The sequence below is a fragment of the Miscanthus floridulus genome, chromosome 12 (genome assembly GCF_019320115.1).
Source record: "Miscanthus floridulus cultivar M001 chromosome 12, ASM1932011v1, whole genome shotgun sequence".
NCBI lineage: Eukaryota > Viridiplantae > Streptophyta > Magnoliopsida > Poales > Poaceae > Miscanthus > Miscanthus floridulus.
Window position 1 is genome coordinate 51,407,927 of NC_089591.1, and position 26,470 is coordinate 51,434,396.

The window sequence follows — 26,470 nt, forward strand, 5'->3', positions numbered from 1 at the left end:
TCGAGTCATCAAGGTAACTTTACCAAACCGTCTTACTTTATTTTCTGATGCATGATCATACATTCATCCTTCATCAACACACGCATTCACACATTCATCCATGCAATCATACACACATTCACACATTCATCCATGCAATCATTCATTCATCCCATACATCCAAAGCATTGCATATGCAATTGATGCATCACAACGCTTCGTGTTGCGTCACGAAGCGGTAGTTGCCTCATTCAACATGAGCAATGACCGAACGGGGTTTGAAGGCTGGCCCGTGAAGGGCTCAAGGCTACCTCACATCAAATAGAGCCAGAGGAGAAAACATAGATGAGCCCCAGCGGCCCTCACCCGATCTACCCAGAAGCAAACAGGGTCATCTCAACCTTCTCGTTCGATCCTAACCTCGAGCCATGCCCACAGAATCCCCATTGAGGGGAGGCCAGTGGGCCACCTGAGTCGGTCTCTAGAATGACTCAAACATCTGCTAGGAGGTGGGTTAAGGAGTAGTGGAATGCCACATGATGGCTATGCTGACCCCACCACAAATGATGGACCCGAATTCCACTCGAACTTGCCCGTTAGCGAGCTCACCAAGTGCGTCACTCAGTCCATCAAGGCAAGCAATGTTAGCTCAGCCCCTCCGGTTGCAAAAACAATGGACGGGGTAACACATGGAACTAGACCAACCCCTATCAAATCCAACTGGGCTCAGGGGCTTAGGTCGCCCGACGCTGACTCAAGAAATTAACCGACCACGTGGATCGTGGGTGGGACAAACACGAGCGAACACCCCAAATAGTAGAAACGCATGAATTTGTAGCCCTAGGAAAGAGTACCAAGATGCTCAATCTCCAACCAACTCGGCAGTCGGACATAGGCTCGGGGGCTACACCCACCGGGTGCGCTCGCGCGCACCCACTGGCAAAATAAAAAAACCCAGACAATTCTACCCAAATCGCCTGGGGGCTCGAGGGCTACACCCATCGGGTGCGCTCGTGTGCACCCACTATCAAAATGAAAAAAAAACCCTAGACGATTCTATCCGAATCACCCGGGGCTCAGGGGCTCCTATCGGGTTCATAAACCTAGGGTCTTTAATGGACCTACTTCCCAGCAAAAGCTTAGCCCAGCAGACAATGTTGTGAACAATGCGCAACTCTTGGGCTAGCCTAGATCCTAATGATAGGCTAGAAGAGCGGTCCAGTCTTCGACCAGAAGGCCTGGCCAAGGAGGGACGACGCTCGCTTCTGACTCCGGCCCACCACTCCAACCGGGAGTACACCAAACCTCTGCTTACAGCTCTTCTCCAACTGGCGCGGTCTGAGCCGACTGGAAAACAACCAAACGGGGATGCCCGCTCGGTAAGGACCCAAAGAATTAGGTGGAGGAAGTAAGAAAGGGCACTCAAGTCAAACCGCAATACCAATGACCATACCCTGCACACTTGCAGGACAGTACTGTCAGGTCATGTCAGAAGGGTACTTTATAACCTTCTAGACATGTCAGAACATGAATAGTATTATAGGCACCGACATTTGTCCTATAGTATGGTAGGCGCTGACATTTGCCATACCAGAAGAACATGGTGGAACCTACCACATGCATCGGGCCATCAGCGGTATTGTGGGCATCGATAAACTGTCTTGTACCCAATGGCATGGGCAACAAGACTAGGTAGCACACACATGCTCTCACTCTCTCTCACTCACTTGTAAGGCCATCCCCTTCATCTATAAAAGGGGATGTGCTCTCTCCCAATGGGGGGGTCGATTCCAACAAACGGACGACAGACAAATCAGTCTGACTCACTCTCTGCTAGCTTTAGACATTCTAAAGCTACACAAAGCATACATTTCAATACTTAGAGCACGTAGGAGCTCCCATCACTCTCGGCCCTTCAGTCCAGAGTCTGACTGGACCTCTAACACCCCCATCTTATTCCCACTCGTTTGTAACCCCACAGCAAACTTTGAGCACCTGGGCTCAGGAATAAAGTCTTCGACCGACTCAAACTAGACATAGGGCATGTTGCCTAAACCAGTATAAACCCTGTGTCATTGAGTGCTAGACCACATCCGATCACAACGTACGGCAAAACTACAAATATTTACTAGTTGGTCACTTTTCGCACCGACAGATTGTGTACATTTCTTTACCTCGGTGTTGTTGTACCTTTGGCCGCTGTAATGCTGTATTGGTCACCGTATATGTTATGATGCCCTTCGTTGCTGGGAGTTTCATGCAAAGATAACCTAGGTGGATGACATCACTAAAAATGTTGGTGACCCCTCAGCTCAAGATGGCATTGTAGGGGTACTGCATGTCAACCACATCGGAGGTTATGTGTTCAGTCTACAGTTGTGCTAGTCGCTGAAGGTTACTAGCAGGGTGATTTTGCCAATTGTGTTCACTTTCTTCCTACCGAAGCCATAGAGGGGGTTACCGATGAGTTGCAGGAGGTTTATGTTGAGCTTCATGTTATCGAATGTTGACAAAAATAGGATGTCAGTGGAGCTATTGGTGTCTACTAGGATTTTTGGTATGGTCCAACCTACCATATTTGTCTCAATCACCATTGCATTTGTATGGGGGTAGTCTCGCAGCTTGAGATCTGCACTGTTGAGGTGATTGGGAGGTGTGACCACTAGGAGTTTTTGTGTGGACCCTCGGCCGCCATGTGGTGCACCTCTACATGTGCTCCTTGTGTTGCCTCTTGTTCCAGTGGTCTTCATTAGATCCCCTTGAAATTGTGAGTATGACCCTAAATGTGGATGTGGGATTGTTGATGGTTGTCTGGCTAGACTGGGTAGCAGGCTCAGTTTTAACCTATTGTTGTTGCTGTGAAGGTTGGGCTAGCGGGGGTGGCAGCGGGGGTAGAGCTAGGTGAGGGTTTGTCATCTAGGGTGGAGTTGGTGGGTGTGTTACTTTGTAGGCTTGCGAGGGTGTACGTGGGTGATATTGGAAAGGGTGGTGTGGTGTGTTGAAGCTGTTATACGTTTGATATGGGTGATGGAAGGTTGTGTAGCTTGATTAAGGGTGGATTGGTTGTTGCGAGGTAAACCGTAGTTTGCTAGGGTATAATGGTAGGGTGGGTTGGGTGTTTGGTTTGGTTGCCTTCATGTGTGGTAGACTAGTTTTGGTGCAGGTGCCGCCTACTGGGATTCTTGAAACTCTTTCCCTTTAGCGAATTAAGCGCATTGCTTTGTGGTGTGGCCCTTACCTAGGCCACAAAAATGATAATACAGTTTTGAGGGGTCCTTTGGTGGAGGTTTATTCGTGGAGTTGGCTTTGGGTTCATTTCGGTTGACGAGGGTTTCTTAGGGCTTTTGCGGCTGTTGTTGCTTTTGGTTTGGTGGAGGTGTGTTGTCTATGGCATTGACACTAATGAGCTCATCGTGAGGGTATGATGGTCTGTGCTATGGCCTCAGTGGAGGTCTAGTTTGGGATCTTTGCGCTTCGGACTTCATTCTAAAATCAGTGTTGGCCCTACAGTATTTTTCCATGACCTCATGTAATTCTACAATATTGTTGTTGGTTTCCTTGTGATTCTTGAGGAGTAGGGCCCAAAACACAGACCGTTTGACTGTGGCGAGGATAACTGCTTCGTTGGTTATGTTTGGGGTGAGAACCTGTAGGTGGATGAACCTTCGCTAGTACTCTTGGAGGGGGTTTCGTCCCCCCTATTTGTAGCTGAAAAAAGGTACGTTAGGTGGTTGGGAGCTATACTGACGCCCTTGAAGTTGGATAACAACTTGCCGTGAAGGTCGCCCCAAGATTCGATGGATAGATAAATATTTCTACGTAATAAAAATACTTTGGGCTCCTAGAAATATCTAGCTCCATCACTCTATACTATAGTCATGTATGCATGATCATTGTCAGTTTGCACACCTCCCTATATTCAAATCCTAGCTCCGTCCATGGAAGTCACAGACTTGCGGTTTTGAGGTGGAGGATGGAGGCAAATGGGGAAGAGATGGCGATGATTGCCAGATCTCGCCCGGAAATCTTTGGGTTTGAATGGCTGGACCCGAAGCTCGCGCCGATCGGCAAGCCTAGAAGATGTTGAACAAGTATGGCCCACGACATGGCCCACAGGCCATAGCTAGCGCAGGAAGCCCACGGCGAGCGAGCGTAGTTACGCGCATGAGTGATTGCTTATCTTTTCACTAGGTAGACTGTCGTTCGGTTCCTTTTTTCTTGTTTCATTTGTTTTTATTTTTATCTTTTACTTTTGGTTTCTGTAGTCTTTTATTTGTCTTTTCATTTTCTTTATATTATTTATTTATTTATTTTTACTTTATCTAATTAGTTATTTTCTTTTTTTTGTTTTTGTTCTTTTTTTCTTTTCCGTTTTCTTGCTTCCGCTTCTTTCTTTAATTTACAGTATGAACAATTTTAAAATTTTAAGTTTTTTTATTTTTATTTGTTACATGAGATATATGTTATGTTCATGTAGTATAGATGTGTTTTTGTTTAATTTTCTTTGTCCCTTCCTTATTTAAGTTATTCATTTTTTCTATATATTTATCATTTGTATCTTTTCTTCTACGTTATTTTACTCTAATTAATTACTTTAATAATCTATTTGTTTACTTTTTTATTTCTATATTAATAGTTTAATACATGTGATGTCCACATAGTATATATGTGAAGTTCTGAGACATATTTTATGATGTTCACGTAGTATATATGTGATGTTATATGATATATATTTTATGATGTTCACGTGGTATATATACGATGTTTATGATGCATTTTGTGATGTTCACATAGTGTACAAGTGATGTTCTTTGATGTATTTTTACGATGTTCATGTAGTATATATTTGATGTTCTAGATGCATTTTGTGATGTGGACATAATATACATGTGATGTTTTATGACTATTTATAATGTTCACGTGGTATACATCTGATGTTCTATGATGTATTTCTATGATGTTCACGTTGTATACATGTAAATGTTCTATGATGTATTTTACAATATTCACATTCTATAAATAAGATGTTCCACGATTATCAATGTAGATTTTAGTACTATCTTTTTTATTCTACTTTTTATATATATGTAGTTTTTTTTTATCTCTTATGTAGCTTTTTCTATATTCTGTGTGATGTCACATGGTATATTTTTTTGTCTAAAACATTATTATTGTGAGGGTGGAATATTTTTTTTCTTAGACTCAAATGGTCCGACATGGTTTATAATAATACTATAAATGTTTCATAGCTAAAACGAATTATCTACATGGTGTGGTGTTGAGGAATGATTATCTTATTAATCTTTTGGTCTTGAGTTCAATCCCTCCCACGTACTATTTTTGTTCCTATTATTTTCTAATATTTCTTCTCCAATATTTCCCTTCATCCTCTCTATGCGTGCGCCCACATGATATACTCTCGAGCTTGATCGCTTGAAGTACTCCAGTTTGTCAAGCGTAGAGCGGTGCTTCCGTGCGTGAGATGCGGGGTGGGCCAGACGCAGCAACGACTTATCGACGATTCGCTTCCGTGCGCGAGATGCGGGGCGTGGGCCGGACGTAGCAATGCGAGATGCATGGGCCGGACGCGACCACTAAAGAAACAACCCACTGATGCGCGCACCTACCAGCCTGGCGAAAATTATTTGCCGGCCGACACGAGCATATGGTCCGAACGCTCGGACCCTAGCAGCCCCTGATCTCGCCATAGGTCGACATGTGGGCTCTATCCATATGTGTGACCCACTAAGCCACAAGAATACGCCAAAGCCCACCATGTCAAGGCATGGAGCAGGTCTGGACAAATTAGGGGACAGGACTCACATGGTATTTTAAGATTTTATTTTGAAATGGATATTTTTAGATTTTAGGGACTAGAGAAGACCCGAGACATGTTTCAAGGGACTAGAGAAGACCTGAAAATACATTGTCGGAGTTTGAGGAACTAAAATATACCCTGTAACAAGTCTAGGGACCGCCAATATTTTATTCAATAAAAGTTCACAGCCACTACACCTAAGATAGCTTAAGTTAGAACGTCTCTCAATGAGCAAAGGACGATGTAACAATACATTAATCATCCTTGTAAATGGCATCAAGAAGAATGCTTCCCTGCATAGGTATAGATTTACTCTGTAGTTCAAAGCTTGCACAGTGCGGATGCTAAAGATGGCACTGTGCCTAAACATACTGGTAAAATGAATACTCATCAAAACATTTGACTAATCAGTGAGCCTCAAATAAAAGGCCAGGCCAATAACCTGCTGAAAAAAGTCGATGGTAATAATTAGCTTCTGTTATGATGATGGTCAGGCAAACTCGGCGTGGAGCGAGACTAGAGTATTTGTGGGAATTGGATTGTTTGTTCTTTCTTCGTTCCCCTCCTGGGTACATCACCTCTCTTATAGAGAGAGAGGACTCTTGGCCACCTAAGGAAGGCCCAATCAAATCATATCCAATCCTATCTCTAATTGACCCAAATATAATCCTATCTCTAACTCATCAAATGCCTCTAATTGATCCTGTGGCCCCTGTGCCCCTAATTGATGCCCCATAACAGCTTCACATTCGTCTGCCCAACAATGCTTTGCCATCGTGTAGAGCATCTAAGATATCGTGACATGTTACATCAGCAACGTCTTGATTATTGGAACCCGATATTATTCCATCTCCCTCAGTTACAGAGGCGAGTGCAACTCCATCAAGAACACCAGATATAAGATTGTCATCGACATTTTCTTTGAGTTGATTCTTTAAAGTAGCACAAACTGCTTCAGCTTGATCAGCAAAGAGAGATTTTGATTCAGAAGAGCTGCAGATGTCTCTGTAGGTATCATACTTTACAGCTCGTGTTTGGCCTCCTTCCAAAATAGTTGACAGGGGGTGTAGAATTGAGATAGCACTATCTGCCCTCTCCAAAACAGCCTTCAAATCCAAGAAATCGTTTACGGACTCTTGTTTCTTGAACTGCACAAGGGCAGCAGTGGAATCAATGGAGAAGACGGTTGTAACCGAACCTGAACCAAATACTTTGCAGATGCAATCCTTAATTTCCTTTGGTCTAACCTTAGACGGGAATCCCCAGATGACAATGATGTTATCATACACAGCAGCAGGGTACCTTCTCATATAACCTGGTTCTGGTCTCTCCATGCCAGTGCTCAAATCAATCACTGTCCCACTGTTCCAGCTAGGGGACAAAAAATTGATGTGTTTCTGCAGCTCAGTGTTCGTTGCTAGGTTATCCAGAGGTGAGAACTGCTCAAATTTTATGCCAAGATAAGCGCACAACTGCGCAAAAATACATCCAGTCATGTATGCATCATACCCAGCTTCATGCTTGGCACCTGAAATGAAGCAAGAAGACCTGCAGGATAGCATGGCAAACAAAAGCGTACTCGGTCACTATGTTAATTTGTGAACCAACTAGGTTCAATTAAATGGAAAGCTCATAGCTGTTCTCTGTACATGCCAAAGAAGTTTTGTGCAAGTGTGTTAAATGTTATCAAAAGCATGCAAGTGTGTCAAATATCAAGGATCCAGACAAAACGTACGTCGTTTCATCTCCTTCAACTTCAATTGTCACAGGAGAATGACTTGATGGCTTCTCAGCAGATGAATAAGATGCAGGGCACAACAATGAGAAAGCTGAAGATAGTGATTTGCTTTTATGCTTCATCAGTTTCTGAACTGCTTGATTGACAGACATAAGATGCCTGGTATCTGCAATATGTGGGAAAATTTTGTGGAAACTTAACGCAAATTCCTTGATAGATGATGGAAGAGGACCTACAAACTTGCTGTACACTTGTGCAATATCTGTTTGAACACAAAAGAAAATTTTAAGCAGCAGGAAAGTTAGTTAGAGAAATCAACAGTTCAATTGGTATCTATGGGTCCAAATTCACAGAACATCTGAGACGAAATTTCCATGGCAGAAAATCATAAATTTTAAATTTTTGAATAGCAAAATCTATAAAAAAATATATTATTTAAATCTTGGTCAAAGTTAAGGGAAAAGGTCTGACTTGAGAGTTGAGACAAACGAATATGACTTATATTTATGATCGGAAGTATCTGTACGCACATAAGAGAACTACCTAGGAAACAACTATGTCCAACAATCAATTTCCTTTCTGATGAAAGAAGGTCGATGACATGGCGGATGCCTATTGCTGATTTAACTCTTTCTTCCCTGTTTTTTAGTAGATCTTCCTGCACATCTTTCTGCATTGAAGTCGAAACACCTACTGCTTAGATTAATGGAATAATGATCATAAAGATAGTAATTTTTCATAGCTTGAGCCTCTTCAATTTAAAGATAAAAGGAAAGGACAAGTGCCAGTTCCAAAATTTGGATTGCATCATTCAAACTATGACCTCCAGCTTTTGCAATAGGTTTAGTGCAGATAGAAATTTTAATGAATCATGCACCATTCCAAATAAAATAAATAAATTCTCTTACCATTAATAATATTCTGTCCTCATCAGTGCCTGAATAAACTACTTTCTTTTCAGATGTGTCATCCTCACCAAATGTACAGACAAAAACAAGATCCCTAAAGTTTTTTCTCAAAACCTGCATGGGAAAACATGCTATATGAGCAGAAACAGAAATAGTGTACCAAGAAGCACTATTAATGTAGTAAAACATTGTGCAACAGAAAACACAATTAGTATGAAAATATCCTAAATCCAATTACCAAAGATTGTAAATTCAACATGGCAGAGTGCCAGAGTTACTAGCAAAATGACAACAGCCAAACGTGTTGGACTTGGACAAGGACTATCTTACAAGGATTAATGCATACCTTTGATGCTTTAGAAGTGAAAAGTATCCATTCTCTTTAATGTTAAAGTTAATTAAAAAAAGAGATATGTATATGTTCCTAAAGTGTCCCGACCCACATTCAGCACATGCTACATTGTACAGGTTATGAGAACTTGGCCATTGGTTACTGTTAAGTGCTTTAGGACACAATAAATTGGACAGGTTTAATAAAGTAGCAACAGACAACTTTAGAAGGGGCATGTCTTCTTTTTATTTTTTTGTCATAAGCACGTGCAAGTCTAACACAACAAATAAAGAATAAAAAGGAGGATCACATAAGAACACTATTCAGTATTTCTTAAATGATATAACTCAGGAAGGACTACAGTATCTTTTCACAAATGAGCTGCCCAACTATCACTATATTCCAAGGTCTATGTTCTACCTGTTGAATTAACTTCAGTTGATGCGATGAGAATCCATTAAGCATAATAGCTGGGCGCATTTTGAAGAAAACTGTCTGGAATTGTCCTGCACAAAATTTAATGTTTCCTAACAAATGGTTGTCAACCATTGGCTTGCTGACTATCACATCACGCCATTCCTTGAAGTTCATTTTCATCCTTTCTGTGAAAAGAATATCAGAAGCACTTTTTAAAGGTATGTCTCTGTCCTCTTCAGAATTGGTGGAAGATGTAGCTGTTTGACCATGATACAACATATTAAATTTCTGTAGCGCTTCTTCCTCTTGTGCTCTGGATAGATAAGATACTCCTGAGATTAACCAAATATTGTAAATGAACAAATGCTCCGGGAATAACATGAATGGAGCATGGTCTTATCTCTAATGTACTGGACAATGAAGAACTATAAAACGAGTAATGTGTGATAGGCACATCTTGCAATCTCCATTGAGAGAGAAAAGGCATAAAGTAACAGCTTAGCAAACTATTATAGGTAAAAGAAAGCACCTTCACGGAAGCATGTGTTGAAATCAAACTGGTACTTTGCTAGGAAGTCAATTGAAGTTGTCTGACAAAGAAATTCATGAGATGAACAATCACTAGGGAGCTCCTTGCGAGGGAAGATATAGAAGTTATGCCTGCAAGAAGAAAAAGGGATTCTTCAAAAAAAGAAGAAAAAGGTTATATCCTGGAAAATAAGTCAACTGCAAAGCTGTTTAGCAAGTGATCAAGAAATCAACAACTGAAGTTGAATTAGAAAGCAGTAATAAGGCAATAACTCAATCTACTGCAAAGTGAAAACCATCACAACTGAGATACTGAAGGAGGGAATGTTATTGTATGATGAAAAGACTGATGCAGACAGAGATACAGAGCAATCTATATTGGGCATGGGCAGTGTTGGACATGTGTCAAGGACCGGGGCTGGGACCCCATAAGTTAATACAATTTCCACTGGAAATTTTTAAATTCGATCAAACTTTGACAAAATTTGTACTGCTCTCACCGCTAACAAAGGAAAATTCGCGTTTGCCTCTGGTGCTAGAGCAGCATGAGTGTGCACCACGGTAGACTGTGCAACCTAGTTTGGCAATCAGAAGTTTCTGCAAGGTAAAACATGTTCATGATCCATTTTTTTATCAACAATTCAACATTTTCCTTAGGTTTCTTAGAACTCCATTTCCGTTGCTATCTAGTATGAGCTTATCACTGCAGAGCATTGCACGAAGCACAGTAAGCCAAACTAATAGTTATTGTTTTCTCACACCTACAAAACAGCCCCCAATGTGGCTCTCCTCCTAAATATCACCACGAAACTTTCTACAGGAAATAAGGCCAAAATGTTGCCTGCAGCACAAAAATGTGCTAGTCGCAACCCCCCAAAACCTCAATAAGATATTCAGAATCCTTAGCTACTAGTGGGTTACTAGAACATGAAGGAGATTGGGGCGAGACAAAGAAGCACGCACGGGTGCGCAACGAAGGCGGATTTGGCAGGGTCCCATCGGAAGGGGCAGACGCCGAGCTGTAGGGCGGCGAACCGCTCCGCGGAGTCGCGGAGTTTGAGGTAGCGCACGTCGGCGCGGTCGAGCTCGAAGGTGTCTCTCCAGGGCGCGCTCGTGACGCCGCTCATCTCCAGGTCCACCCCCACGAATGCGGCCTCCCGCACGCGTCCCCGCAGCTTCTCCAGGGCCTCCGCCATGTTCCCCCGCGTCACCTGCTTCACCGCCACCCCGCCACCGCCACCGCCGTTGCCTCCGGGCGGCGGGGAGGAGATCGCGCGGTAGAGTAGGATTCTGGGCGGCGGCGCCCGGAGGAGGCCCTGCACCTGCATGGTCGCCGCCGTTGCTGGAGAGAGGGTGGAGAGGTGAAGGCACGCGGCGGTGGGTTGGGCTTCATTTGGTCTGATGGATGGGTGGAGTCCTGCTTACCATATGGCCCATCTTCTGGAGTCTAAACTTGGGCTGTATCTGAAGTTTCGACATTGTCGCAGCCCGGTTTTTATTTGATTTATTATATATGAAAAAAAAACTTGGCTGTATCTGAAGTTTCGACATTGCCGCAGCCCGGTTTTTATTTGATTTATTATTATGAAAAAAAAACAGTGCGGATCAAGCCTAGATAAGCAAAATCAAGCTGCTTCCAATTACATCCAACTTATTATTGAACATATATCCTGTGCAGTAAAATCTGTATTTATTTTGAGATGGTTCGGTCACAAAGAAACAGCAGCATTGGGATTTGGAGAAGTTCCTGGTCAGGTAAACAAAACGACCGATCAAAACTCTGCGGAAGGGTGGATTTCTGATTGCACCGCTCCATTTTCTCCCCTACACAATGATGCAACCCCGGAGTTGCGTTTCTCGCTTATTCTGCTTGCTCTTCTGCGCCTTCTTTAGGTAGCACCAGCGTGCGAGATATCTTTGCCGAAAAGCCCAGCGATTGCTTTCCCTGGATCCTCCTGCTTGATGAGGGATTCCCCGACGAGAACCTACAGCAGACACAACGGAGGAGTCAGATCAGTACGAAGAGCAAGGAATGCCAAGTCGCCAATTGAGCCTGGTGTCAGTTTACAGGTATCTCTGTCTCATGGCTTACCGCTTTGACCCCAGCGTTTTGAACGAACGAAATGTCATCAGGAGTGAATAGCCCAGATTCTCCTACAACCTGAAACATTGAAAAGAACGTGAATGCTCGATGCAAGTACTTCCTGTTTAGATGACATTAACAATGTGATAACTGTCCCAATTGTAGCGAGGATGTCACAATTTACTAAGTAAACATAGTTGTAGAATATTAGCATTCCAAGATTATATAGGATTGTAGTTCACTGACTCATTCTATCTGTTTGTACAAGAATCTGTGCAACGTATGTTTTGTGAAAGTGTGATCTGTGAATAGTTATAGTAAGATGCAGAGCTCTGCACAGGTAATAACATGGAGCGCGAATAATAGTCATAGCCAGAGACAGAGAAAGCATACTTTTTTTTCTTTCTTTTTTTGCTTTTCACTAGACTCATGTCAAAGAAAATACTTACAATTACATCCTTTTGAGCTACAATTTGTCCTCGTTCACCCTCCAGAAGCTTTTTTGTGTTTGTAATATCAACTTCAAATGTCTCTGGAAAAGGAAATGTCCTCAATGACTTATTCAACCTAATAACATGATATGGAGCATTACAGTAGAATATAATGTCTATACGAATCTATTCCAACAGTGAACACATTATCATGTTATGTCTAGATTGACCGTACATTTCCCCCAATCACTAATTTACTATGCAATAGAATCTTCATTGGTGTCATTTGAGATGCGTAAGCCAATGGTTTAATACCTGAATGAATCAACAAGCTTCCAGGTGATAAAATAGACAAAAGACTTATCTGGTATCACTAGGAATTGAATTCAGTGTTAAAAGTTTAATAAAAAACAGCGTACCAAGATTACGGTTATTGATGCCGATGAGCTGTACACCATCGATCCCTAAAACACGGTCCATTTCCCTTTCATCATGGACCTTCAGTAACACAGTCCAGTTGAATCACTAAATCAAATGACTCAAGACTCGAGAGAAACAAGAGGTGGCTGTTGAAACAACATATAAAACATATAGCAAGAACAACTCAGCTAACCTCAACTAAAGCAGCCATCCCAAGTATTCTGCAAATTTTCAACATGTATTTGATATCACGGTCAGGTAATACAGCAGCAATTAGAAGAACAGCGTCCGCGCCCTTGGACCGTGCATAGTAAAGTTGCCAAGCATCAACAATGAACTCTTTGCACAGAAGAGGACACTGCATTTAGTAATTCAGAACTTCAGCTATTCATGCACTTAAAGTACCCTGTCAGGATATCATTGATTTCCCAAATCAAATGTATGTATGTAATTTGGACACAGCACCTGTACTCCAGCATTGCGTATAGCCTCCAAGTTGTCAAAACTACCCTGATTACATATTAAAGGAAAACACGTGTCTTCAGCATATATATAACTTATTGATGATAGAAATGGGAGAGAACTTCCCAACATGAAGAAATGAATGACCTGAAAGTACTTTTCATCTGTAAGAACACTAAGGCATGCTGCTCCATTTTTCTCATATGCCTGAGCAATCTGAACCTGTTTATGTCCCAACAAGCATTATCAGACAGCAAGAGAAGCTGTTTGGCTTCAAAACAACATCATGTATGTCCATTCGGATTTCAGAATGTCAACAAGTAAAACCAATCACTATCACTAGGCATCGGTCAAAAGCAACATGAATCAGATGACTTCTGCCCACTTATTTCCCAGTTTTTTTAGCAGGCGTGCAAACATATATGGGCCAACTTCAATACTTGGCTATTCCAATCTTTGCATCTCTCTGAAGGTTCATGGCACATGTGTGATGTAAAGGAATGGGCCGAATGGCACCCTGGCATCCTCAGGTTCCGTTGTGTTATTAATTATTAATTACTATTTGACTTATTCTGTCACTGTCGACAATCAGTTCAATCAATAATAGTATATCAGGTTTAAATTAGTGCAGTTCCACAAATGAGTTCCCAGGACAAAACAAAAGGATCAATTCGCATATATTTAACAGATATATGAACTTATATACATAACAAGAAATGAAATGATTGGATTTACTCCTGCCAAAATTTAGCCATACCCTAAACTCACCGGATCAAAATTCTCCCTGATAACACCCCGGCTTGGTGAAGCCTTCTTGACCTCAGCAATCAGAGCAGGCAAGCCAGTCCGATCATAGGACGCATTGAGCGCCCCAACGAAGTCCCTAGCTGGGGGAGCAGCCTCAAGCGGGCCCTTCAGCATGTACAGGGGCCTCCTCTCCTTCATCTGGCATCGCAAAAAAACTCACACCGCGTCAGCACGAGGCTAACCCACGCGCGGGCTTATCATCACCTCACTCTCGTCCAATCATCCAGACGTGCCTGCGAAACCTCGACGTCCTTGTCCCAGATGATCTTCTCGAGGATGTTCCGCGGCGTGTTCCCCTCGTTCTCGAGGCGGAACTGGAACGGACCCACGTAGTGCACCGCGGGCCCCGTCACGGGCCGCCGCCGGATCCTTATCCCGTCGACGCCCGCGACCTCGGCGGAGTCCGCGGCGCCCGCCACGGGGCTCCCGTTGCCCCCTTGCTCCGTGTCCGTGGTGGCCCCCGCGTCGGCCTCCGCAGCGTGCGAGCTCGTCGCGACCTCATCCACCTCGGCGTCCTGCACGACACCCACACGAACCTCACAACTCGGAATTCGAGGCGAACCGAGATCGAGAGCGGTCGACACGGGGGATCTAGCGCGGAAAGCTGACTGTCTCCGCGCTGGTGCAGCGGATAGGCGTGGGGCTCGGGCGGCCACCGGCAGCGGCGGCGTCCATGGAGGCCGCCGTGAGGGGGCGCTTTGCTGCGGTGGCGGCGAGGGTTCCGGGGCGGCGGAGGTGGGAGTACCTTGCAAGGGCAGCGAGGCCCGGCCGGGGAGGCGCGGATCCGATAGCTAGTGCTTCCATCCGAGGCGCCCGCAGCCGCAGCCGCAGCGGAGAGCAGAGCAGAGGTGGGCTGGCTAATTGGATTGGGGTGGACGTTAGCCGTTGGGCGTCGTACACTAGCGAGCCTTCCCGCTGCTGTACTGGTGGCGTCTCAGTCTACAGGTGCCAGTCGTCCACGATACGCGGTCTAGCGCTAGCAGCGCCTGCATCAGTCGGGCAGGGACTGGGCCTGGGGGAGAGGGCGCCTGACACCCGCGACAATCGAGATCCATCACAAGCTTCTGAAACTGAAAACTGCAGCATAGCAAAGCGCAGAAAATTCACAAGAAACACATCCATTTTGTAGAAACCGAGAGAAATGTAAGGCGACGAACAAGAAAATAAGGGGTCCTTGCCACGTTCCATGCCAAAAGTTGGTGATGTGTGCACTAACAGGCGCACAATTGGTACATACAGACTACTACAGAATGCCACCAGTGTTCTGGATAGTATGCACTGATTCTACATAAGCAAATGGCCAGCGACAGCACTGCAACAACATTAGGCTGCAACCAAAGCGTGTCACCCTGCATCCTTGCAAGATGCCCCCTCCATGCAAAATGCCAATGAGCACACTGGCAGCACATAGAAAAACCACACAACATCTGTTCGATTCGTTTGCAAGGTTGTTCCTGCATATTCGAGCAGCATCCCTGCTCAATCCCTGATCTCTGTGGCATGGATTCGGTACGTTCTGCTGCCCCAGATATCGTTTTTGTCCTTATAGTATGACATCAAGCAACACCATATCCAAGGTGGATTCCTGGTCAAGGAGGCACCTTCCTCGCTGTCTTCTGGTTCTGGGTTGCCCAGTAGCTTGTTCAACTTTTTTTTTAACAGCTTCTTCGGTCAGAAAACCACCGAAGAATTTGACCTGCAGATGAAGACATGATCACCTAATTCAGCTAGAGTTTAAGCATCCATAACCCTTTTACCACCAGCACTGATTTTTTTTCACCGGTGATGAATGTGGACACCTGGGGCGGTCTGTAGACTGTAGACAAGGAAATCAAGCATAAGGGTTATTTACTAATATATTACCATCTCATCCTTATGGACGAACGCATGAATTCTCGCTGTAGGATCCTCAAGAGTCAACCGCATACAATGTACAGTTGAAAGCAAAAAATGGACTTCACTAGGATGACATGGATGTGCTCCCACAACACGGACCAAGGTTTTCAATTTGTGTCACCTAGCACAAAGAAAAAGGAGATATTGAAGCCGGTTAGCTTTAGAGTCATATAGTTCAGAACACTCACGGTTCTGTATTAATTAGGGAAGTAAAATATATAGTTCTCTCTTGAAAAGGAAGAGATAAATCACTGGGATACAACTTAAAGTAAACATGCTCGCATGTTCTCGGGGGTGTTGGATAATATTAGACCAAATCAAAAACAGAAATAAAACTAATAAATAACTGGAGAAAAGTGGGAAAGAAGTAATACCTCATCATGAGTTAAAGACTCCATTAACGTTGAGTAACCTGCTTTCTTATATTCTACATCTACACCTGGCAGAATTGATAACAAATTGTCATGAGGCAAAGCCTTTGTGGGCAACAGATGGCAGCAAAAATGCATTACAACTTTATGCAGCGCTTCATCATCAATATAATACATGTAAACAAGCATTTTGACAAGATCATGTGCTTCATTTAGATCTCCATATATACATACCACACCAGAAAAAATATTGAGGTTTGTTTTTATGCACAACATTCATATGCAAACAAAACAGAGGGATGCTATATTATACACTTATTCAGGTAACAATGAAGATAAGGCCTGATGAACAAACTTAAATATTACTATTTTAATCAATTATAAATGCTGAATCAGAAGCTAAATTCATGATCTGAACAATGGAACAGAATATGTTCATCAGGGATTCAGAGGAGCAGTGCAAACTATCAGACTATGCTCTATACCAGTAACATTAGAGGGGATGCCTGTCATCGGCCGGCGGTGAACTTTGTTGGCGTTGCGGCTGTCATACATCCTGGAGCTGTAGTCGCACTATTGACTGCTCGGATGAGTCAATGTTGATGGTTATTAGCTCTCCTTTGGGTACCCTAGTATTGGTCCCCGACAGTAGCCCCCAAGCCTGTGGAGGAGTAGAATACTCCTTCAGATGCTTTTTCGAACGGGAGGACTCTGAAGGCCTTGGCCTTCTTTTATCGCCCACAATGTGACCTGAGGATGGTGATTCCCTTTCCTCGAGCCCCTCCCATAGCAGGGCCTGGTCGAGGATCGGTTCATCTTTGCAATTGTCTTCTCTCAAGCGTTTTTTCTGATAAAAACGGAGGGGTCGAGCTGTACCATGATTTTTCTCTAAGGACGAATCATGGCATCCAGTGAGCTGTTTTAATGGGTTAGTCTGACTGGGGCCCTCGGCATCCCGTTTGTGGAGATCCGGCTTGGGTCAGCTTAGCGACTGGCCCTAGATTCTCAGCGGTCAATCCATATAGTTCTTAGGTCCGTTCGACCAGTCCTAAGGGTTAAGCACCTTTCTTTGAAGAAAAACCATGGATCGTAACCGGCCGAGACTCAATCGTGGACCGGGATGCCCGCGGCGCTCATACGCCCAGGTACTGGCCACTAGCGGGGCCCATCCCTTTCCACCTATCGCCCTGAAGGTGCCTGGAGCGGTTGTGGAACCCGTCGATGGGCTGACCTGCAAACTCCTAGGCCGACCTGCAAACTCGTGTTAAGTCGTGGCCCGTCCGGAGAGGCGAAACGTCCGATGAGTTTTTTGAGGGCACGGATAGAGATTGCATGTGCACGTCCCACGGTGGGACATTGTGGTAGATCGTGGTAGGCGTAGAGATCAAGGCGGATAGTTGGTTTCCTCGCCTCTGTCGCCCCCTATAAAACCAAAGGGTTCGCCCCTAGGGTTCCATACCTTTCATCCATTCCCCTACAGCCACGACCACGACCACCAATCGCCTAGGGTTCCCCGTCTTCGCATCCTCGCCACCATCAGGCCCGCATCCAACCGTCCCCTCTTTCAATAGATCTGTGGTGTCGTTCTGACATCACCTTCCAGTGTATGGAGGGCCTCATCCATCGCGGTCTTCTTCGTGCGTAGACCTCGGCTGAGGAGTGGCTGCTGCCCGGTGAGGAGGATCTGCCATCGCCGCCCGATGGCTATATAGTGTCGTCCACCCACTTCCACTAGCGTGGGTTCGCGACCGCTGCCCATAGATTTCTCTAGGGGCTGCTACACTACTACAAGATTGAGCTACAGCATCTCAACCCTAACGGGATCCAGCACATGGCGGCATTCGCTGCCCTATGCGAGGGATTCCTAGGGATCAACCCTCACTTCGATCTGTGGAGGTATTTCTTCGCCATCACCCTCTAGAAGAAGAGGGAGAAAGGCGGCAGGCAGGAGCTACACATGTGATGGGGTGCGTCGGCATCCAACTCCGAAACAACCGGGTCGACGAGTACCCGCCAATGCGGCTGTCGACATCTAACAAGGGGTGGCATTCGCAGTGGTTCTATCTCAAGAACAATGCCACCCCCCTCTGCTAGAGTTCACCGGACGCCTGATCAAAGAGGCCCTAGAGTCATGGAAGAAGTGGGGCGTCCCGGAGAAGGACAAAAAGAAGATCCGGAACCACATCGCTGCCATCCACATCCTCAAAGAGAACGCCCTGAAGGGGTCGGGCATCATTGGGGCCTACCACGCAAGGAGAGTGGCGCCATTGATGATGCGCGCACTCTCGCTATACGCGATGGCGCCCAAGGCATCACTCAACGGAACGACGCTTGCCGAGGGAGCGCTCCCCCACTCTGAGGTCGCGCAATGCATCAAGAAAGCGATGGAGCTTTCGTAGAATGACGCGGACACCCCCCTCAATTTCATCTTCCCGGTGCCGGGACATCCTTCGATGTGGCTAGAATCAGGCCACGTCATCTTCGTAAGTTTTCTCTCCTCATACCTACTCTTTAATTGATTTCCTGAAATCTTGATACTAACTTTGAGAGGGACGGGACCAGCTGAGGGACCTCATCTTGATGGACCACCCGACACCTTTGTCGAGGGATTCGTCCGTGAGGACGACGAATCACGCCGAGGGCGAGCGGCTGAGAAAAGCGAAGGAGGACAAGAGGAAGAAGAAGCAGCGAAAGCTACAGGAATAGGAATGGGGGGAGGACACCGACAGCGATGACGATGATGATGATGACAACGACGCTGAGGTAGCCGACGATGTTGAGTGGGACATCTTGGAGAATGAGGATGCGCTGATAGGTATCGATTCGTCCTTGTAGGAGTTGGGACCCTTCCCATTCCATGGAGGGGAGGGTACGTCCGGGGAGCTGGCGGAGGCAGGATGTACCATCGGCCTCCTTCAGGAGTCAATAGAGACGAGTGGCTCTACTGCCGCACCTTAGGTGCCAGCGGAGGCGGGTGGCTCTACCGTCGTGCCCTAAGATCCAAGGGGCTCGAAAAGGCCATGCCCTGATGAGGTGGAGCAAAGGTCAAGGGGTTTGCCCCCCAAACATATCTACCGCCTGATGGTGTGGAGGTGAGTTATTAGCTCCTCTATTTTTCCCTGTTTTGGTTAGATTTCATCATGACTTATGCTTTTTGTCTCTTGCAGCGTCGAGAGGCAGTGTAATCCTTTAGCGCTAGCACCAAAGAAGAGTGTTGCCCTTCAAGCAAGGCGGTAGCCATCGGCTAGCGTCGCGTCCATTTTGGGCGGGAGCGATGCCAGTGTGACCGCATCGCCGGCCGGTCAAGCGGCGCTCATGGTGGTACTCGTGCCCTTGGTGGGACTGGCGGACGTGGGGGCTCAAGGGACACCTTCGGAGGATGTGGAACATCCGGCGATAGTGGTGATACCGCTGTCGACGATGGGGCGGATGAGGCTGCCAACCACGCTCGTGGCACCGATCATGGTGGGCACGACGCCGCCGGCTAGGACCCCATCGACACAGGCGGAGGTGGCGGCATCTATGATAGGTGGGTCATAGCCAAGCGCTATCGTGGCGGCGCCTGAGGAACTAGCGTGACCCGCGCCATTGGCGGTCTAGGCGACGACGTCTGGCGTGGGTCAGACAGAGGGGGATGCGGCCGAGGGGTCCCCGGAGGTCATGGTGCTGGGAGAGGAGTCAGCGTCCGTACCGCTGACCCGTTTCGTCACCGGAGGGAGTGTCCCGGTGGGGACGTCACGGCGAGAAGGGGCGGTGATCAGAGCCGGTGGGGAGCCATCCCTAGCCCTGACATCGGTGGGCAGCGACTCACCTATGCGGGGTGAGCCCCTGCTTTGGTCGGTGAGTCCGAAGGATCCAACATCGACGCTCTTCACTCTCAATGACGCCACAGAGAGTATGGAGTGGGAGATCCTCGACGTCGGGGTCACGCCCTAGACCACGCCCGAGGTGCCTTTGCACGACGTTGTCATTCCCTCTGGCCGGTTATTCACTTGACCCTACTTCTTGTCTTTTTCTTTCTCTATATATTTTTTGTACTCTGACCATCGTCTCCTTTTAGTCCCTTATCGCTCACAGCCGGGAGAAGTCTTGGTTCCTTCATGAGCAGAAGGAAACCTATAACCGCCTCGTCAAGGAGGCACGGCTGCACAGGGAGGTGACCACTTAGCTTGTTGCCACCCAGCAGAGGGTGGATGAGCTGACTCCCCTCATCTAGGAGGCGGACAGTCTTTGGTCGTCGATGGCCAAGGCCCATCAGCATGCTGACGAGGCCGAGAGGGCATTCGAGGCCCTATCGGTGAGATCATGGTGGGACGATGATGAAGCCACCAAGGTTAGGAAGGAGCGGGATGAGCTGCTCTAGAAGGATGCCGAGACCCGCCAGCGGATCCTCGACCTTCTAGCTAAGGTAAAGAAGGAAAGGGAGCTAAAGCTAGGGGCCAGGGAGAAGCTCACGACCTTGGAGAAAAGGACGAGTCTGGACACCGCAGTGGTCGCTCGACTGCGCAAGGAGTGGGATGAGCTGCTCCAAACCATGAAGAGGCTCCACTCAGAGCATGGCATGGCTCATGAGGAGGGCGACCAGGCCCTTCGAGAGCGTGATCAGGCCTGCCAAGAGCGTGACGCTGCACAGCAGAAGGTCAGCTCCCTCCAAGCCAAGCTCAGAAATGCGACGGCCCAGAAGCTGGAGGTCGAGAGCATCTTTGCTGGGCTAGCCATGGACCTTGCCAAGGAGAGGAGGAATCTTTAGGTGGCGAGCGATGAGCTCGGTATCCTGAGCACCACCCTTAGAGTGGTCTGTGACGACCTTGAGGTGGTGCGGTCAAAGGGGATCAGCTCGCTCATGGCCCATGCTGTCGAGATCACGGCTAAGGTGCGCCAGCTCAAAATGAATGCCCTTCACACCGAGATTAATCAATCCTTCATGATTGCTCGTTGTCATTATGGGGACAACATTGACCTGGAGGTGATGAGCCACGGCTTCGCGCCAGGTGATGAAGCCCACAAGCTGGAGGAGATGGAAGTGGTGGTGGCTCCCCTTTCACAGGACCTAGCGGATAGGGTAGAAGACATAGTTCTCCCTCGGAGGGGCTAGTTAGTCAGATAGGTCGGATGATCATTATTGTAATTAGCGGACAAGTGCCAACCCTTGTGTATCATTTAAACAAACTCGTCATTTTGTTTTGAACGAATTTGTTTTTCCTTCCTTTTTATGTGTGAAAAGAGGTTCATGTGTTCTGACCTTTTCCATTTGTTAAGACCGTAGGGCCCAAGGTGTAGGAGGAAAACTCTGATCACACTAGTAAGCAAGAGTGTCGTAGCCGCTTAGGCGTAGGTTTCTTGCAGTCCGACCAGCCTTGCTTAGTTGTTCATTTCCGCAGAACTTGCCACTAGGTTTAACGTGAGGAAGAGGTCGAGCATGGTGACTATTTTAGAAAGGGTGTATTTATACCCTTATCAGTCCCTGAGTGAGACCTGACCCTATGCCATTGTTGGGGTTGGGTGTCCCTAAAGATTGAGGAGAGGATAGCGAAACCAGTAGGAGAAAGTGTCTCTTCCTTTCGTCCATACCCCCTCCCTAGGATCTAAGCCATCGTTCTGCAACCGCGTGTTCGGTCTCCTTGCGAGTCCAACTTTCCTTAAGCCCCTACGTGTAGCAGGGGTCTGGTCGAGGGTTGGCTAATCTTTGTGGTCATCACCCCATCCAGGTTTCTGCAACCAGAGGGGTTGAGGTAACGTCACTTGCCTCAATGGCTCGAGTGATGCGCTCGGTGAGCTCACTAACGGACATGTTCGAGTGAAATTCGGGTCCATCGTTTGCGACGGGGTCAGCATAGCCCTCATGTGGTATTCCACTGCTCCTTAACTTGCCTCCTGGCAGATGCCTGTGTCGCTTCGGAGAGCATCTCAAGTGGCCTGTTGACCTCTCCTTAATAGAGATTCTATGGGCCTAGCTCAATGTTAGGATCAAACAAGAAGGTCGAGATGACCCTGTCTGCCTCTAAGTGGGTCGGCCAAAGGCCGCTAGGGCTCATCTGTGTTTTCCCCCTGGCTCTATTCGACGTGAGGCAGCCTCGGGCCCTTCGTGAGCCGGCTTCAAACCCTGGTCTCCTGATTTTGGGTCAGGCGGCTCGAGCCCCCGAGCCCCGTGGGGGTTGGTAGGGGTCGGCCATATTTCATGCATCACCCCATCCTTGGTTTTCGCAACTGAAGGGGCTGAGCTAACGACACTTGCCTCGATGGCTCGAGTGTCACGCTTGGTGAGCTCACTAACGGGCACATTCGAGTGGAATCCGGATCCACCATTCGCTGACAGGGTCAACATAGCCCTCATGTAGCATTCCACTGCTCCTTAACCCACCTCCCGATAGATGCCTGAGCCGTTCGATTGACTTAGGTGGCATACTGGCCTCTCCTCGATGAAGATTCTATGGGCTTGGCTCAAGATTAGGATCAAACAAGAAAGGTCTAGATGTCCCTGTCTGCTTCTGAGCGGGGTCAGGCAAGGCCGCTGGGGCTCATCTAAGTTTTTCTCCCCTAGCTCTGTTTGACGTGAGGGGGCCTTGAGCCCTTCATGGGCTGGCCTTCAAACCTCGGTCGGTTGCCGCTCATGTCGAATGAGACGACTACCACTTCGTGACATGACGCGAAGCGTTGTGATACAATAATTGCATATCCAATGCTTGGATGTATGAGATGAATGTAAGAACGAATATATGAATGAATGTATGAATGCATATGCAATACTTGGATGTATGAGATGAATGTATGAATGAATGTATGAATGGATGTCTGAATGCACGCATGAGAATGGATGAATGAATACTCATGTACTTAAAAAGTAAAGTGGGGGTTGGTAAAGTTACCTCGATGGCTCGAGTGATAGGTTCGGAGAGCTTTTACCAGATATGTCTGTGTGGGGTCCGGGTCCATCGTTCATAATGGAGTTGGTGTGACCTACATGGGACATTCCATTGCTCTCTACCCGTCTCTCGGCTGCGACCCGAGCCCTTCGACTGGCTCGGGCGACCTGTCGGCCTCTCTTCGATGGAGATTCCATAGGTGGGCCCCTCCGAACCCTTTCTGAGAAGGCAAAGGCTAAAGCTTGGGGTACGGGGAATGAACTTCGATCATGCTGGTGAGCAAAAAATGTTGTAGCCGCTGGGGCGTAGGTTTCTTGCAGTCTGACCAGTTTGACCCAGTGTTTGTTTCTGCACACCTTGCTTCTAGTTTTTAGCATGAGAAAGGGGTCAGGCATCGAGGATGTCTACCGAATAGACACCCTTGCCAGCCCCCGAGCGTGTCCTGACCCCTTGCCGTTGCTGGGGTCGGGGGCTCGATAGAAAAATTGATAAGAGAAAATGTGTGTAAATAAAGGGCGACCTGCTGGCGTAGGACCTATCTTGATGGCATGAGTGATGGGTTCAGGGAGCTCTTACCGGACATGTTTGAGTGAAGTCTGGGTCCGTCGTTTGTGATGGGGTCGGCATAACCCACGTGGGGCATCCTGCTACTCCCTACCTGTCTCTCGGTAGCGGCCATGCCATCCGATCGACTTGTGTTACCTGCTGGGATAGGACTTACCTGCTGAGATAGGGGATAAGAACATCCCGCCCAAAGACTTGGTTAGGAAGATAAGTTAGGCGATGAACTTGTAATAAATGGATAAGCTCTTAGATTTTGTTGTGGCCAAACAGTTTTTAGCCCTTCTCCCCCTTTCATATGAAAAGGTTAGCACGTTCCGAACCTTTCCATAGTCAAGGCCATAAAGCTCAGGGTGCAGGTGAGCAAACTCTAATCACGCTGGTGAGCAAAGGCACCGTAGCCGCTGAGGCGTAGGTTTCTCGCAGTCCGACCAGTTTTACTCAGAGTTTGTTATTGTAACCCTAGCTTCTAGGTCTCAACATGAGAGGGGGTCAGGCATGGAGAAAAGTTTGCCAGGCAGATAGACTCTTAAACACGTACCGACTCTTTTCGTGGCTAAGGCCAAAAAGCCCAGGGTGCGGAAAAAACTCTGATCACGCTGGTGAGCAAAGGCATCGTAGCCGTCGAGACATAGGTTTCTCATAGTCCGACCAGTTTTACTCAATGTTTGTTTCCACAAACTTCGCTTCTGGGTCTTAATTGTGAGAAGGGGTCGGACGCAGAGACTGTCTATTGGATAGATACGCTCTTATTAGCCCCCTAGTGAGGCCTAACCCCCCACCATTGCTGGGGTCGGGCATCACCTAAAGATTGGGGGTGTTGATAACGAAACTGATAAAAGAAAGTGTGCGTTTATTAAGGGTAAAAGTGACGTAGCTGCTCGATATTCTAGGCATTGGCGAAGACCTCAACCATTGATGGTCTTAAGCTTGTAGGCGCCTGGCCAGAGCACCCTTCGTGACGACATGCGGTCCCTCCTATGGTGGAGAGAACTTGTGGTGGTTCTTGTTGCTCTGGATGAAGCGGAGCAGCAGGTCCCCGACGTTGAAGACCCGACCTTGCACTCGACGGTCGTGGTACCAGCCACAACACTTGCTGGTACTTGGCCAAGCGGAGGAGGAGGACGTCATGCGCTTCATCTAGCTGGTCTCCTTCATGTGCTCTCTCTTGTTGAAGCCCTTGCACAAGAACCGCTTTAAGAGGCCGCAGTCCTTATATAGGTGCTCGACGGGGAAAGCATGGTTCGAGCATGGCCCTTCGAGCAGCCTCTCGAAGTGGTTCGAGGTACACCCGACGGGCTTTCGGCCTCCCTTATGGTTGGCAGTGGCCACAAGCGAGCCCTCGCATAGCTGTTTGTTCTTCTTCTTGTTGGGATGGTTGGAGGCGCCTTTGCCAGCATCCTTGTCCCGCTTCACCTTGCCCTTGAGGATGCATCGGTCGAAAGCCTGAGGTCTCGGCAAGTTGGGGCTCGGGCTTCGGTACTCTCGCCGCTGTCGTAGCGTCCACATGATGTGGGTGGTAGCCATGGCTAGCCCCCTTTCTCACATCACCATAGGTATGCCTACGGGCGTCGAGGATGCCACGTGCATCGTGGTGGAGGTTGAGAACGCTCATGCACCAGAACTGTAGTGCGCGACCTGTCACCTTGCTACGCCTGGTGGACCAACATGTCCTTGTAGAGTTGTTCTAAGGATGCCTTATGCCCTTGGGCGTCGAGGGTGTCGCGCGTGTCACGGTGGGGGCCAAGACACTCATGCATAGGACCCGCATGTGTGGCCTGTACGGGAGCACTGTCGGGGGCGCTCCGAATGAGGTATCAAGAGATAACGGCTCTCGTCCAGCAAGCTGCGTCATGATGTTGGCAAATGAAAAAGTGAGGAGGCGCAGGTCCTCCCGGGATGGTCGGGGTCCTAGAAAGGCGCTGAGCTAGCGCTCTAACCTCCCGTAGTCGAAGTTAGGGGGCTGGTCGCTCCTGAGGGCGCGGGCCTCTAGTGCGCGTAGCTATAGCTCCTCCAGCACCTCGGTGATCATGTCGAGGCCAGCAGAGTGGAGAGGTTGGACGGCAATGAGAGCCCGCACCAGCTCTCCCTCCATCATGATGATGAAGTCTAGATCCCTGAGGCACATGTGCGTGCCTGGGACCCAACTGATACTGCAATTAGCCATCAGAGGCCTGGTGTGGATGTCGAGACATGCAAAAGGCCCCTACTGGTATGCCAACTGTCGGTGTTTTGAGTTGCCACCAATAAGTAAATTTCTAATATTGCGCGTCTGGCTCGGATGGTGTGCTAAGAGGACACGGGGTTTATACTGGTTCGGGCAGAATGTCCCAACATCTAGTTCATTGCTGCTGCTCGTGTTACTAGCACTGAAAGTTTGTGGGAGGGGTTACAAACGGTCGAGAGAGTGATAGGTCCCAACTCTCTGGTGAGGGGAGCGAATAGGTACCGAGAGCTCGGTCATGCTCGGTTGTATGTTCGGGATTTGATGAGTTGATCAGATTCGAGTCTCCTATGGTGTGTTGTGATGAGTTCATTTGTTCGATGCCCCTTGTGGGATGTCATGCTTTCCCTTTTATAGGTCAAGGGAAAGCATGGGTTACAGTGAAGGAAGAGAAGAGAACGAGAGGAAGAAGTCCTCTAGGATCGTCAGGTCCTTCTTCTCCTATATGTAGGTCCCACCGGCCCTATAGACATCAATAGGGATAGCTTCCCGTCGCGGCCTTGTCCGTCACTAGCGCCATGTGCAGGCGTTGTCTGCCGGTCATGGCGCTCCACTTCGTCCTAGCGGACATCGTGGCAAACTAACACGCCCATCAGTGCTCGTACGGGGGTTAGGCAGAGCAGTACCGGTACG

At 47.5% G+C, this 26,470-nt stretch overlaps 2 protein-coding genes and 1 pseudogene across 3 annotated transcripts; all 3 read right to left on the reverse strand.

The window, feature by feature from the left end:
• Positions 1–6,108: 6,108 nt before the first annotated feature.
• On the reverse strand, positions 6,109–11,103 carry LOC136496680 (poly(A)-specific ribonuclease PARN-like). 2 transcript variants are annotated; one of them, XM_066492416.1, is made up of 7 exons: positions 10,683–11,103; positions 9,721–9,872; positions 9,195–9,523; positions 8,444–8,557; positions 8,079–8,205; positions 7,533–7,701; positions 6,109–7,345 (listed from the first exon to the last, which is right to left on the reverse strand). In XM_066492416.1, the coding sequence occupies exons 1-7, from the start codon at positions 11,045–11,047 to the stop codon at positions 6,541–6,543; spliced, it is 2,061 nt and encodes a 686-aa protein (XP_066348513.1). In that variant the 5' UTR covers positions 11,048–11,103; the 3' UTR covers positions 6,109–6,540. The 2 variants fall into 2 exon arrangements, with proteins under 2 accessions (XP_066348513.1, XP_066348512.1); XM_066492415.1 differs by having other exon boundaries at positions 6,111–7,345; positions 7,533–7,797.
• Positions 11,104–11,392: 289 nt separating this feature from the next.
• On the reverse strand, positions 11,393–14,826 carry LOC136496786 (indole-3-glycerol phosphate synthase, chloroplastic-like). The gene is made up of 10 exons (XM_066492545.1): positions 14,532–14,826; positions 14,156–14,437; positions 13,884–14,060; positions 13,263–13,337; positions 13,119–13,163; positions 12,847–13,011; positions 12,653–12,731; positions 12,252–12,334; positions 11,812–11,880; positions 11,393–11,704 (listed from the first exon to the last, which is right to left on the reverse strand). Exons 1-10 carry the CDS (start codon positions 14,724–14,726, stop codon positions 11,609–11,611), a joined length of 1,266 nt encoding a protein of 421 aa, XP_066348642.1. The 5' UTR covers positions 14,727–14,826; the 3' UTR covers positions 11,393–11,608.
• A 436-nt stretch (positions 14,827–15,262) lies between these two features.
• LOC136495380 (protection of telomeres protein 1b-like) lies at positions 15,263–16,744 on the reverse strand (annotated as a pseudogene).
• Positions 16,745–26,470: the final 9,726 nt, after the last annotated feature.